Below are 16,207 nucleotides of genomic sequence, written 5' to 3'. Positions count from 1 at the left end.
AAACTTGAGGGTTTAAGTAACACTGATCTAGGAATGGCTGTCGCCTTTTTCCGTGAACAAAACAAGAATTAACTAACGGAGTGACGGCAAGAAATTCGAGAAACTGAAGAAATGTCAAATAAATTCATAATTTGGCAGAATACATGGAGTAATGTGATTTTCTCAATCATAAAAATATATATTTGCACATATGTAGAATTATATGAAGCAATGGTGGTCAATGAAACTGTACATTTCTGTTGCAACAATGCTGCACAACTCAGTAAAAAACAAAACATGCTATATTAACTCATCTAGGAGTCATAGCGTAAATAAAAAGTGCTTGTCGACGTAGAAACATTATGCACAGTCAGGTTCACACTGGATAGAGCCAATATTCCAAGCATTGACAGACATTTACAAGGTTTGAGAAGATACTTGTAAGAGTAGTTTTCAAAATATGAGCTTCAAGCACTAGAAAAAGATATACTCTGAATAAAAACGTGTAACAGCATAATCTGATGATGCACAAAAGCACTTTGTAAAAATATCTTTATTAGGGCTTATTTGTATAAATATTTCTTTAATCGTGAATCCAAAAGAAGTCTTCAATCTCTCAACACAATTGTCAACTAGAGTTACTATTTTGCCTCCAATATGTTAACATTAGGGGGCCCACTTTAACCCTCATGAGATACAGACTTCTGACAGGCTTGTGTTCTGACTGAGATTGTGTTTAGAGGAGAGAACCTGGAGAACCCATGGCTTGTTTGAACTATTCTCAAAAAGTCTTGCTTTCGAGGGTGGCATAATCGGTAGCTACTACAACACCTAAACCCTGTAGACAGAGCTTAAACGTAGAACGAATAAACAGTTGGAACAAACTGTTAGTATACCAAAGGTCCCCCTGAGTTTTTTTTTCCATTTTAGGCAAAGGTCCTTGGAGACCATGTTAGTTGTATAATTTACTCTATACAACCCAGCATTCCTTCCTTGAACAAACACACACTTCTATCCAAATGCAACAAAAACTGGCTTCTCACATTTTCTAATTATCCCACATGTTTATTACGAATAGTTTCCCCTCCTTCGATTTCAATTTGTTCATATATCCATTTGCGGTCACAGCGACATTCAGCTCCACATTTGTTCGAGCCGCAGTTTGGGCAAGCATAGAAGCAGCCTAGACAATCCTCATCAAGGCAGTCACAAAGATCCATTCCGTTGAAAAGGAGAAGTCCTTGGTTGTCATACACTTTACTCTTTGATGCCAATGTTTGTCTGTAATAGAAGACCCCAATTAAATTTGAATACACTATTATAAATTTATTTTTGCGTTAAAGCATCAAAATAAGTTAGGACCTTGAGGAAAAATAATTTAAATACACATGTTCTTGGTCTGATTATTCTGTATTGTCAGATCAATGGAAAGAAGATTATCTGGAGCCTCAATGAGAGCACACATTCTCCTGCTTGGAATTCTCTGATAAATAACCAAAAATGCCATTAAGTGTCATACTGTGGGATCTAAAAGTAACTTTAATTTGTTGCATTAGGCTGAGAACCTAGGTTGAAATTTAAAATCATCAACACTAAAATCGAACTAATGGGAGATAAAATATATTAATTACATCATGGAGATCTCATAAGAGGAAAACATGCCAATGACTTTAAGGTGTCTACATATAGCAAAGTTGGAAACGTAAACATGAAAGGCTTGCAATGAGCGAACCCTCAGGTAAACATAATGTGGTGTAGTTCGTATTGCCAAAAAAAAAAAAAAAGGACATCAACAAATGGGATTGGTAATATAAACAAGTGGTAAGTTATGCACCATAGGAAAATCTGCATACTAACAGCATGGAGGTTTTTCTTCCATTGCACAGCACAAAAGTGGATGCCCCAGCTTGTCAAAAGCTTATCAGTCTAAGTCTACAGAAGCCAGAAGATGGGAGGCTCCTTATATTCCTATACTCAAGCCCATTCTCCAGCCTGCTATTGAGATGTGAATACTGTCATCTGACCTGGTTTTGTATTATAAAGTGAAGGAGGGTGAAAAATATTAAGGAGGGGCATACAGAGATAATAAACCATTTAAAGGACAGCAACTCAACCTGAATTCAAAGTTCCTTTAGTCCAACCTACTTTTTACCAATAAGAACATTTCGTAGCTGATGAAGCATATGTTGTTGTGCTGGTCCAATTTAGGAAAAAGTTACGGACCCAACTCTTTAAAGAACTCTACATCAAAATGTAGTAACAAACCATTAACATATTGCCGCACCGATCACTCATTGACTGTACGCTTACCTTTGACCCTCCGGGGGCTCCACTGCATTATCAGCAAAGTTTGCAGTATGCAAATACCATAAACATACAATGATATCATGTCAATAACAGCAACAGAGATATTTAAATAGCCTTAACAATCTGCCCCTATTGTACCAATAATAAACCCCACTGATTAGTTGCTTTACTTCTCTCATGAATATTTATTTTCACAATGAATTTAGAAATACATCAGGACAGATTTGCCCCAATTAATGCCACGACCAGAGAATCGCCAGGCAGAGGCAAGTCAGGATTGGTTAGAATAAGCAGAATATCATCCGCACTTAGTAGGCATTTCAATTCTTCTTGTACTACATGTGCATTTTCTACCTAATCTAAGCTATCTAATACATGGTCATACAGGACAGTGTCTATATTCAAGGCAGGGCTTGAAAAGCTCAACACAATGCCACTAGACCTACAGGTCAGTAACTTAGTTAAGTTACTCGAAACCAGGTCTGCACTCAGCCTCAACACCTTAAAGTAGGAGTAAGGTCTATATTTTAGGTGACAGATTTGTCTAACTTATTGTATTAAGCTTGGGCCTGTGTCCAAATGGAGGCCTGCAACCTTTTCATGGCTTATGCTTTAGCACCATGGTCGCAGTTTCAAAAGTCAGCCGGTGCAGTCTGCCTTTCATCTTTTCGATGCATATAAAAGGAGTACCAGTGAGTAGCTCAACAATAATCTGTAATGTGTCAACTTCACAGTGGCACCTATTAGGGAGACCATCTAATCTATAAATACCATAGTTCAGTAATTCTGGGGTCTGAGTCACTTAGATATATGTAGATGTTTGGCTCTAACTTTGCACTGCCACAAACCAGTTGTTATACTAGATGTGGCCCTGATAGGGAAAATACTATGCCTAACACTACAATTAAGTCAGTCACTAATCGGAAATGAGATCGACTCTTACCCAACCCTAGGGATGTATAACAGGTGCACCCCTCGCATGTGGCGGATTATTGTTATCTCCTGCTGATACTGCTGATATGTGGCATACTCTTCTCAAAGTCTGGCGGTCTTTCAGCGGTGATCCTTACAGATGCATGTAGTACTGCAAAGTTGCCCAATGAGAAGTGTGATGCCATCAGCCATTACATACTTTTCAACACTAGAACTCTGGCTTTCGGGTCTTGAATGTTTTCTTTTCTACTGTAAGAGTGAACTAGCAAGTCTATGCATGTTAAGTGTTGTTCGCTTATAAGCCCGAACACGTACGGTGGTCATGGAGCCTCCATACAGATATAACTGACTGCTCTTCAGCCATACCAACATTTCAAAGAGATGTTAGGGAGAGGCAACCTCACATGCAATAAAATACAAAACTTATTATAAAAACACGTAAGATGCATGTCACCTAAGAAAATACAGTGGATAGTAAAACTACACACAAATTATTACTTAGCATTCCTGTTTAAGTGATGCAATTCTAATTACAAGAAAAGGACTGTCAGAGCCAGAATACTGACAGCTAAGTTCTCAAATATTTCAACAGACTGAATTTCAGGAAGTTCATGAGAAGCACTCTGGGCAAGTGAATATACTCACCACTTGGATGCAGTCAACCTTCAATAACATTTTAAACTACTGTACTGTAAACTACTGAGAAGCTTTGAGTGCTGGGTAAACAATTTTAAATATCAGAGCAGACGATACAATCTTCTTTGGAGCTTTTTGCAATTGCAAATATCTCCAATACCGTGAATGCTATTTAATTTTCCATGGAAAACCTTCTAGTTCATATTAATATTTTTGAGGTCTTTAGTTTTAGATGAAGTTCATTCTAGAGAGAACAGGTTATTGTTCAGACTTCAATTTTATTTTTAATGTTTTTCTTTTCAGCCGATTTTCAAGAAAACCTACAAATGCTTTAAAAATGTTGGTGGAACATCAATAGCATGTTTATTAATCTTTTTAAAGTCCAGAATTTCTGTTATACATTCTTAAAAGAGGTGTTGTCTAATGACATAGGATTTAGGTCTTGTCTTTACTTTTTATAAAAGAGATCAGGATACTTAAGATTCGTCAGGGCGATGCCATGGTTATGAGAGGTATTCCCAGACTAGGGTCCCGTACGCACAGTGCCACTGGAGTCAAGCTGCACCTAAATAAAACGCCTCAATTAGGGTCAAACCAGTTTTGAATTGCTTGTGTTCCAGTTGAGAGGACCTGTTCTGGCAGTTTGGGCTGGACTGTTCCTACTGGAGCATGGTCCAGACTTATTTGCATATGGCTGGGTCCAAACCGAGGGGGCATGGTGTGCAAAATAACAATGAACTGAACGTGGCTCGAGTAATTAGCGTTGGCTGAGATCAATTCAAGCACTGCATTCACCACGTAATTTTATTTTTTTAACTACACCTTGATTCTATGGCTACGCCCCCCCCCGCCCTGTACGATCTGTAGACTTTTCACGAGGTGTGAGGCAATTCCTGTCTAGAGTTTGTTACCGTAGTACAGCCTGCTGGTGATTAGTGCTTGGGTGACGGTTCGTCTGGTGTTGATCTGGAGCCATTTGAAGATCGTGTGGCGCATGCAGAGTGAGGAAGCAGCCAGAGAATACTGCTCTGATCTGGTTTTTCATGGTGAGCTTGCGGTCTAGAATGATGCAGAGGTTGCAGGCATAGTCTGTCGGCGTGGGTGAGGGCCCTAGTTCAAAAGGCCACCAGGAGTCGTTCCGCGTACAGGTGGTGTTCCCAAAGATTAGTACTCACGTTTTTTTTCTGTGATGAGTTTCAAGCAGTAGTCCTTCATACAGTCAGTGACGCTCTGCATGCACCAGTGGGAGATGGCCCTCCTGGTGGAGGGGTCTTCAAATAGCGAGAGGGTGAGCTTGGTGTCGTCGTATTAAGAAATGGGATGGCAGTTCTTGAGCTTGCTGGTGTCAGCGGACGGTTTCTTGAGAAGGGGCTTGACTTCAGCGTGTTCCCATTAATAAGGGAAGGTGGCCATGGTGATGGATGTGTTGAAGATGGTGGTGAGTATGTTGCCGATTGCCTTGCTTCCCAGGTTGAAAACTTGGTGGGGAAAGGGATCCGTGGGTACTCCAGAGTGGACGGAGTTCATTATGGTTGTGGTGTTTTGCGTGGTAAGCTGGCCCCAGGAAGGTAGCAGGTGGTCGGGATTTGCATCTGTCCGAGCAATGAGGCCGAGGATGTCGGTGGTGGTGGGTTGGGGCACGAAGCTTTTGTAGATGTCAGAGATCATGTGTGGAAGACGTCCACCAGGGTGAACCAGAATTCCTGGAAGGGGGGGGAATGACGTTTTCAAAGGCGGAGGGCACTGGAGAACTCAGACTATTTGGAATAGTTCTTTGCTGCAGTTGGAAATGGCTTCAATTCGGTTGGCAAGGGCGCTCCTTTTCGTTTTTCCAAGAGTTGGTGGTATAAGGTAAGCGGTGTTTTGAGGGAGGTTCGGTCTGTGTCTTTTCTGATACACCACCTTCTTACAAGCTGCTTGCCGTTGTGTTTTGTAGCTCTTAGTTCTGTGGTGTACTAGCTAGCCTATTTGGAGGGTCTCCGAGGTTTTGCGGGGTTGATGGGGGCAACTCTGTCGGCGCAGGCAGAGAAGTTCTTAACAGCCTTCTCTGGGTTGTTAGAGGAGTTCGGGTGGGAGGAGTTTAGTGTGTCGGTCCATTCTCTGAAACTTTGTTCAAGCTGCAGTGGGGGTGCTGGGAGGTTTGGTGGTGGTGCCAGGGGGAGCTGGGATGGTGAAATGAACAATTGCGTGGTCGGTCCAGGTGAGTTAGGCAATGTGGATGTACTCAACCGTCAGATTCCCCCCCCCCCCCCAAACAAAGGATATACTAAATCCACGACTTGCCATACTAGAATACCCTTATTTTGTCACAACGGTTCGTCAATAAGGCCCCTATAGCTTCCCCACAGTCGCCAAATCTTCTCCCACTTACTTGGGCATCCCATACCTTCATGGACTTGGCGTTCTTCTGCCCTGCACCAATCCATACCCATTTTCCACTGCTTTACACTCGGGTGGTTCAACTGCCCCACAAGCATACAATATTGTGTTTTGCCACTGCGAATCCCAGAGTGGAGAGCAGTCTGGGCAATTTGCCTTGCCTCCATCCCACCACACGTTCAAAAGGATCGTTTTGATTTATCTCGGTACCAAAACCCATCTCCTGCCGCAGTCCCTCCCGAACCCCGGCCCAGAAGCACCTCAGCCAAGGGCAGTCCTAAAGAGTATGCAAGAAACCCCCCCTGTAACCCACATCCCATTACACTTATTGGAGGAAGCCCATCCCATTCAATGCATAGGCACCCTAGTGTAATAGGATCTGTGCATTAAGCACAACTGTACTAGCTGAAAGCACTTTCTGATGGCCACCTCCCTGGGTAATCAAATCACTTCCTCCCATACCTCATCCTCCATAGCTTCTACATCTACCTCTCAGGCCTCACATAGCTTCACTAAGGGATCAGGGGCATTGTTTATCAATTTACTATAAGTAAGGGAGATCACACTCTTGCGCAGCAGTTCTGTCACCAACCCATCCTCCAGAAGAGAGGAATTCTCCAATGGCGTGGTCTGTTCCATATGCACCATCAAGGTGTAGCTCAGCTGATGTTAATGAGGGAACTCCCCAGGTGCCATGTCATACTACTCTCGCACGGTCTCATAGGAGACAAACTTCCTCAACCTTCCATACATCTTCCAGAGCAGAGATCCTGATCAAGTCTCATCTAGAAAACCCCTTAAGCCTCCCTACCTCCGTCGACATAACACTGTCCCAGAGCGGTGTCATTGACATGGGTATCCCCTACCAGCCAAGGTACGTAGTAGCAGCGAACCATACCAACGTTGCAACCCTCGATACCGAGTGTCCCCTCGTGACACTCGGTATCGTTGTGCTGCTTTTGCCCTTGATTTCTGCCTAATTGCATTTGCCTGCTGTGTGCCTGCCTGCCGAGTTGTTCTTTTTGTTAGTTAATTAATTATACGTGCCGCTTTCACTATACTCGGTATCGTTGTACCGCTTTTGCCCTTGATTTCCGCCTAATTGCATTTGCCTGCTGTATGCCTGCCTGCCGAGTTGTTCTTTTTGTTATTTAATTAATTATACGTGCCGCTTTCACTATATTTGCGCGTTCTGACTAGCGCGACGCTGTGCTCCCCCCTCCGCCTCCATTTTGTTGTTGTTGTGATCCCTGGAGCCCGCCCCGCCTCCCAGCTGAGCCGCCCTCGCCCCTCCCCCCCCACTATCCATATATGACAGTAGTTACCGCGCGCAGCGTTCACGCGCAGCCACCGCGCCCAACCCGCGCCGAAGGTGCGCCAAAGGTAAGCCCGTCTACGCCCGTCCGCGCCTGGACCGCGCCCAGCGCCAGACCCCCTGTCCCTCGCGCTGCCCAGCCCTCCCGCATTACTTACGATGCCGCCACCCTCCAAGCCCTTAACCCCGGTCGCGCCCCCAACTGCGTCCAAGCCGCTCCTGGACACACCCATGGTCCTTTCTCCTGCTACTCCTGCAAATTCAGCGGCACCGACAACATCTCCGCTACGACTACACCACAGATTCCCGACCCCAACCACCTACAATGCATCCTTCTCAACACCCGATCGGTGCACAGGCACGCCATTGACCTATGGAACCTACTAGACACCTTCTCTCCAGACGTCGCCTTCCTTACGGAAACATGGATGAATGCTTCCTCCGCACCAGACATCACCATTGCCATCCCTGAAGACTATAAGATCACTCGCAAAGACCGTACCAGCCACACAGGAGGAGGAATCGCTATCGTCCATAAGAAATCAATCCGCATCTCAACCAGCTCTGACAACAACCTCGCCAACTCCGAACACCTTCACTTCCAGATCCACATCGACCCCAAAACCACACTCAGAGGCACCCTCCTCTACAGACCACCAGGACCCCGCGCAAAATTCAGTGAAGACCTCACGGACTTCATCTCTCCACACGCGCTCCCCTCCAAAGACTATATTCTTCTGGGAGACCTCAACTTTCACCTCGAAAAGATAAACGACCACAACACCGCCACCCTCGTGGACAACCTCGCCAACCTCTGACTTAAACAACTAGTCACTTCCCCCACCCATATTGCAGGTCACACACTCGACCCCATCTTCACTCCCAGCAATCATGTCTCCTTCAGCCACACTACGGATCTCCTCTGGACTGACCACAGCTGCGTTCACTTCACCTACAACAAGCCAAAACCCATCAACCACTCCCAACCTACCCTGCAAAGAAACTGGAACAAAATCACCACGGACCAAATCTCCGCATCGCTCCTTCGAAACTCCCCAGCCCTCTCTTCTAACGCCAACGAAGCCGCCGCCAACCTCACCCTATGGTTATCCAACACCGCCGACACCTTAGCACCACTGAAAAAACGTCAAAGCAAACCTGGCAGCAAGAAGGCCTCATGGTTCAACGATGATCTCAAGAAGTCCAAGAAACTCTGCCGCTCCCTTGAAAAGGCCTGGAAAAAAGACCCAACCACCAGCACCAAGGACACCTTCAAAAGCGCCACCCGCACTCACCACCAACTGATACGAAAAGCCAAGAAAACAGCATTCAAGGATCGACTTGACAACAACGCCCACAACAGCAAGGAACTTTTCAACATCGTCAAGGAATTTTCCAACCCCTCGGCCAACTCCAATGACATCACCCCCTCTCAAACCCTCTGCGACTCCCTAGCCTCTTTTTTCCACAACAAGATTGCAGACATCCACAACAGCTTTGACAACCAACCCGGAAACCAACCCACCCTACCATCTGCTGACCATCTTCCCCCCGTAAACACCCTTAACGCCTGGAACCCAATCTCCACTGAGGACACCATCCGCCTGATGAATTCCATCCACTCCGGATCCCCCACAGACCCATGCCCTCACCACATCTTCAACAAAGCAGACTCCGTCATTGCACCGCACCTCCGAGACGTCATCAACTGCTCCTTCAACACCGCTACCTTCCCAGAAGACTGGAAACACGCTGAACTCACCGCCCTTCTGAAAAAACCAACAGCGGACCCCACCGAACTCAAAAATTACCGCCCCATCTCGCTTCTTCCATTCCCGGCCAAAGTCATCGAGAAAGCCGTCAACAACCAGCTCGCCGCCTTCCTCTAAGCCAACAAATCCCTCGACCCCTCACAATCTGGCTTCCGAGCAAAACACAGCACTGAGACCGCCCTCATCGCAGCAACAGACGACATTCGAACTCTACTGGACAATGGAGACACAGTCGCCCTCATCCTCCTCGACCTCTCTGCAGCATTCGACACAGTCTGCCACAGCACCCTTCTACAACGCCTCAATAACATCGGAATCCAAGGAAAAGCACTTGAATGGATCACCTCGTTCCTCACCGGAAGAACCCAGAGAGTCCGCCTTCCTCCATTCAAGTCCGAGGCCTCTGAAGTCATCTGCGGCGTACCTCAAGGATCCTCACTCAGTCCCACCCTCTTCAACGTATACATGAGCCCCCTCGCGGCCATCGCCCGCCAACACAACCTCAACATCATCTCTTACGCGGATGACACTCAAATGATCCTTTCTCTCACCAAGGACCCCAGCACCGCCAAAACTAACCTACACGAAGGAATGAAAGAAGTCGCCGTATGGATGAAACAAAGCCGTCTGAAACTGAACTCAGACAAAACAGAAGTCCTCATCTTAGGTACATCCCCCTCTGCTTGGGACGACTCCTGGTGGCCGGAAGCCCTCGGAAAAGCACCCATCCCGACAGACCACGCACGGAACCTTGGCGTCATCCTGGATTCTTCACTCTCAATGAACAGACAAGTCAGCGCCGTATCCTCTTCCTGCTTCAACATTCTTCGCATGCTCAGAAAAACATTTCGCTGGATCCCCTCCGAAACAAGGAAAACAGTCACCCACGCTCTGGTCACGAGCCGACTGGACTACGGAAACACCCTCTACGCAGGTACCACCGCTAAACTCCAGAAGAAACTCCAACAAATCCAAAACGCCTCAGCCAGGCTCATATTAGACATCCCACGCAACGAACACATCTCTGGTCACCTTAAAGACCTCCACTGGCTACCCGTCAATAAGAGGATCACTTTCCGACTGCTTACCCACGCACACAAATCACTATACGACATCGGACCAGATTGCCTCAACTCTCGACTGTCCTTCTACACCCCCTCCCGCCAACTACGTTCTTCCAGCCAAGCCTTCGCCACTGTACCTCGCATCAACAAGACCACCATGGGAGGCAGATCCTTTTCATACCTGGCTGCTAAAACATGGAACTCACTCCCCGCTTACCTTCGCCTCACCCAGAACCACCTAGCGTTCAGAAAGCAGCTTAAAACGTGGATATTTGACAAATAATCCTCCTCCCCTTCCTAAGCGCCTTGAAACCCTCTGGGTATGTAGTGCGCTATACAAATTTTATGACTTGACTTGACTAGCTTCTTCTGGAATATAGTGCTCTCGGATAGCCCTGCGGACCTAATGCTCTACAATCTGCTCTAATCGAGGGTTTCTCTTGAGGGGCAAAGGCCCACTCATTGATAAGAACCAATTTTGAAGCCCAGTAGTATTTCTTCACATCAAGGAATGCAATGCCCCATCATACCACAGCCTCGTGAGTTTAAGGAGTGCTATTCCAACGACTTCCTCATCCCCTAAGTACGAACCGTCTGGTTAATCTTTCCAAAGAACTCCAGCAGAACTAGATATGGTGAATTTTGGAGTACGTAGAGAAGTTTTGGCTGGGTTATCACACTATACAGAACCACTCTGCTGAGGAGTGAGAGCCTATGCCAATGCTGCACATCGGCTGTAAATCGGTCTAGTACAGAGTGTAGATTGACAGAATATATATATATCCAATAAAAAAGTTCCCAGATCATCCATGCTCAGACGGGAAGAAAGGGTACGGACTCCACTTTTAGTGCCAAACTCCTATTTATTTCAAAAACCACTCTAGCTTGTTCTGACGCGTTTCGGTCACTGCCGTGACCTTGATCACATGGGGAAGCATCATCATTGCAGAGTTAAAACCATTTAACATTCGATCACATGGTTGAAGGTAACAGTTAAAATGAAAAACAGACTATGCACACTTTTTTTGGCTAATTTTATCGAGTGTTGCTGGGGTTTAAATGTGGGATTGTTAATTAATTGCAGAGCAAATCATATCAAAATAATGATTGCTTCTTGAAAAAATAATAATAATAATAATAATAATAATGAAGGCTTTTTGTTATACTTCAAGCGAGTGTATATACATCAGGACACCTGGTAACAAAGGCCGGGATATTTAATGCCCACATCTTCCACCACCAGCCCCTCTGAGAGGTGCCTGCTTGCTCCCCACGCACATAAGGGGTACAGGAGAGATTTCCTCCTGTTGATCCAGAAGCCAGAGTAAGCCGCAAGATATTATGAAGCCGGTAGAGTAGATTCAGGACTAGACACATATAGGAGGATACAGTCGGCATAGAGGGAAATTCTATCCTCCCATCCCCTTTCCCAGTCCAGCCCACTCACCAGTGAGTCAGCCCGCACCTGTCTGGTGCCCTGGTAAAGCACAAACGCATTGGAGTACACTCTGTTGACTCTATTCTGGCTAACGGCTCACCATACAGCAGCTTGACCCACCCGATATAGGTAGGGCAAACTTCCATTCTTTCCAGGACACCCCACAGAAAGTCCCCTTCTAAAGTGTCAAACGCCTTGGCTGCGCCTAGGAACAGGACTGCCACCAGCTCAGTCCCGGCCTCGGTACCCTCAATGCAAGCACACAGTCACTACAGACTCAGTGGCATCCCTCAGTTAGGCATAAAGCCTGACTGATCAGGGTGCACCAGATCTGTATGGCCCTCTGCACCTGGATGGATAAGCATTTTGCAAGAATTTTGCACTCCATATTAAAAAGCGAGATCAGCTTATAGGAGGCACAATCTGAATGTGGCCTGCCTTCCTTGTCGAGCACTATGATGGTACCCACCTGCTGGTCGAGGGGAAGGCACCCTGCCTCTTAGCAGCCTGAAACATATTACAGAAAAGCAGAGCCATTTCCCTATATAGCTCTGCTGGTATGCCGTTTAGGCCCTGGGCTTTCCCGGTCTGAATAGCTCTGATGGCTAGTAAGACCTCTTACTCGCAAATATCCACCGCCATATTGTGTTGTGCCTCCATCTAAAGCTATTGTACCCTGAGATCCCTCAAAACCTCAGATATCCGTATCAGACCGCGTGGTAAATTTACTATAGAAGGAATAGTAGTAGGCCGCAAATTCTTCCTCAATCTCCCCATTACCTCAGAGTACCTCTCAAGGTTCGTTCTGCAGTTCATGGACCCAGCTAATCTCCTTCATACCCAACCAAGCTGGTAGAGTTGTCAGACAGAGTAACCAGGTCATTGGCACGTTTACCTCACCCCCATCCAACTACCCCTCCCCACCGCCCTGCAAGGAAGGCTTCAAACTTCGCGCCAACCACAATTCGCAGTGTACCTGTCACCCGAACACTAGCATACCCCTCATGCTAACAGTTCCTTCTCCTCGTCAGTCGAAACTCCACGACGACGATCCCAGTTTTGACAGCAATAGCTACAGTGCCTTCAGCTTGCGAGTTAGTTCCACTGATAAGTTCAATAGCATATGGAGTATGAAGTCCTCTAGGAACAACTCGACGCTAGACCCTTTGCCCGCTCAGGGACTCTCACTGCGCAGATGTTGCTCTCCTTCTGCAGTTGGTCCACCTTGGCTTTGAGCAATTTCAACTTCTCCAAGTTGGGCAAGTGTGTTTTTGGCCTGCGTGATTCGCTCATTGACTTTTCTCAAATTAGCCAGTAGAGAGACCTCCGTAACAACAGTGCCTAATTTGGACTCCAAAAGCTCGAAAGTCGCCCAGAGACTAGGGTCATTTTGGGGCGGCCATTTTATCGTTTCTGCTGTTGATATAGTTGACCGTTATAATCGGACCCAAAGACTTGAAGGGTATGGTGTTGGAGGTATGGCCTCGGAGTAGTTCTCATTTTTAGAACACACTCAAGCAACAAAGCAGACTTCCTTAAACATTGTAGTCAAAATAATTTGCATGGAATGCCACAAGGTTCTTTCTCGATTCCCTTCGTCTTTGATTTCAGAACTAGCAACCTTGTTATAGGAATATCTATCCATCTATGAATGTTACACAACTAATGGTGTGTATTAAAAGAAACCAACATGTGGCCAACCTGGCACTTTCTAGGGCCTTCAAGACAATTAAGGGTTGGATGGGGTGATGTTTTTTAAAACCGAATGTTACAAAATAGGAACTCTTACCATTAACTGCCAAAATCAACCACTGGGAGAATGAACTGTGGTCAACCATATTGGAGGTGTCCCTCATGTGTAGGTGCTAAGGAATACAAGCATGTGGATGGATTTAAAACTAGAATTTGAACAATGCATCGCATTGGTGGTGGAATCCTGCTTTTTCAGCGTCTGAGCCCTGAATAGAATCCTCCCTTTTATTCCCTTAATAGTTGCCAATGCCATTATTCAATCTCAACGGGAATTCTGTTCGGCGATTTCCCCAGAACAAATATAAGTTAAGGAGGACACATTGGGATTAATTTCAATTTAGCCACATTTGAAAGCATCACTGACTACTTACAGCCACCTCACTGGCTTTCGGTCCATTTAATTGATTAAATGTAAAGCTGCATGCTTATTATATGGTCAATTGCACCTCATTCTGGTTTACCGATAAAGTTTCTTTGATGGGACTGAATTATAGAACAATTACAGCTCAAGAGGTTGTTGGTCAAGGCTTTGGCCAGGATTTTTATTAAATGCCAATTAAGAACATAAGCAAATAGGAGAAGTGTTGGTCAGCACACTTCTCCAGGTTCAGAATGTCAGTTAGGGTGGTTATGTGGGTGCAAGTATGGGTAAAGCTCCCAAATGTGCAGGATTAAATGATCAGACTATAAATGTGAGGCAAGAATGGAAGAGAGTCATCTAAACAACTTCACTTACAAGCAATTAGACCCAAAGGTTTTCTTCAGCTAGAGCAGGACAATTGAATCTCCAAGCTCCTCCAAAGAAATCTTTAGTTCCAGACAGCTGCAATCAGTGACAGATGTATCATAAATGCAGGCAAAAACTTATTAAAGGCATCCAAGGGCAAGGTTAGTTCACAGCCACATAGACCACCATAATAGGAGGCATACGCAATGGAGGCTGCATGCCCCTTCACAACCAACACTATGCAAAAATTGGACAGCTCATCCACATGCCTACTTGGGTCCTCCAGTCTACATACCCAGGAGAGCAACCTTTCTGCCTAGGCTGTATTTTCATATACACAACTCTAGGATGCCATCCACAGGACAACAGAGGAGGCAACCAATCCAGTATTGGATTGGTAATAAACAGCTGCCTCACCTGGGAGGAAGCTAACAAAACCTTAATTAGTAGGTCATGAGGTGTTAAATAGCTACATTCCCCTGTCCAGTCTCTGAGCTTGCCTCAGTGCGAATTCAATGGGAAGGGGAATAAAAGTCTGCAAGAGGTAGCGGGAAGAACTCAAGGTGAGATTATGATGTGTGTACCTGAGAAAAAGGGTATAGGTATGTGAATATATAAAGTGTCAAACAGCTCCAGGGAGGATTATGGCTCTGGAGCAGGTTTGGCCCAATGTGACTAGTGTAGGGCTGTGTCTATCAAAGTACATCACCCCTAATAATCAGTAAGTCAGAATAGGGCATGCAACAGTCTAGATAACAGCAAAGGGAGAAATGAGGCACACATAGGGAGCAGAGAATAACCCATTAAGGACTTGGAGGTCATAATGTACCTTCCCTGTGCGTCACACTAGGAGCGGTGAATATTGAATGGCGAATTTTATTTTTTGTTCACATTGTCTGGTGAAGACTGATCAATATGAACCTCAGAAAAGCCAAACCATCAGAAAGCTGCACCTGGTGCCCTTAAGGTTCCTCTGATGGAGAAAAAGATGTCACAGCTCATCTGAGTATCAGGGTAGTGCACAGTATCATGAAGGATTTCTCGGCAATCAGTGGAGCTTTAATGGATAGCCAAGCATTCAAAAGAATTCCACGCTCTGGAAGCCTCTCTGGACTTCAAGGCAGAGACTGTTGTACAAAAATAAAAGAAAGTATAACATTAGAAAATATGGACCACCATAAAGTCTTTTTGGAATCGTGGAATAGAGGCGGACTGTACAGTGCCCTACAAAGTGCCTCTGGATCTAGCACAAAACTGCACGTAATTAGGTTTGGTTGATAAAATAGGACTTCTGGACTTTATTACAACATGGAACAATCAGAATGCAATAGTTTATTCAGAGAATAAACAGGTTTGGACAGATGCAACACACATGACGTGTCTAAACACCATTTATTTATTTTGAAACTTTGTGATGAGTTTTGAAAGGTTTCAACATACATAAATTTAAAGTAGCTTACATTATTTGTTATTACTTTACTGCCTTCACCTGTAGATGTAAATGCTTGGGAAAGTCAAGAGATGGGGCTTTCTTTCTCTGGCAGTTTTTTGAAAGGGCACGCGTTGAATTGGGAAAGCCTTAGAGAACTTATCGATGCAAGATAAGACAGGTTTTTATTTCTCACGAGAAAGACCCGTAGCATGCAATTCAGTTCTCAGTAAAGAGAAGCCCAAAGCTAACTACTAGTGAAGGAAATATACAACAGGCTGCTTTAATCTGAGCAGCTTGGCAACTACCCAGTTAAAAGTCTATAAAAGCCACCGTTACTGATGGGGGCAACAGTTTTTTTGCAGATTTGCGTGACCTCTCTAGGCAAGGAATGAGCTGCTCATTTCCAACATGTGTTCAATTTCTGACCCAGAAACATAAATTACTTTACTTTTTGTACAAATTAAAATACGAAA

General features: G+C 45.2%; 1 protein-coding gene across 2 annotated transcripts in view; it reads right to left on the bottom strand.

Annotated features, from left to right (window-relative positions):
• Positions 1-513: 513 nt before the first annotated feature.
• Positions 514-16,207, bottom strand: part of ARL14EP (ARF like GTPase 14 effector protein) — a 39,607-nt gene continuing 23,913 nt past the window's right edge. For both annotated transcript variants that reach the window (XM_085643648.1, XM_085643647.1), the window contains one exon: positions 514-1,260. In XM_085643648.1, coding sequence (XP_085499774.1) covers positions 1,032-1,260 — 229 coding nt within the window. In that variant the 3' untranslated portion in view covers positions 514-1,031. The remainder of the gene's footprint in view (positions 1,261-16,207) is intronic.

The sequence above is a fragment of the Triturus cristatus genome, chromosome 3_1 (genome assembly GCF_964204655.1).
Source record: "Triturus cristatus chromosome 3_1, aTriCri1.1, whole genome shotgun sequence".
NCBI classification, from domain to species: Eukaryota; Metazoa; Chordata; class Amphibia; order Caudata; family Salamandridae; genus Triturus; species Triturus cristatus.
Note: the sequence above shows the minus strand (reverse complement) of the source record. Positions and strands in the feature narration are given on the sequence as shown.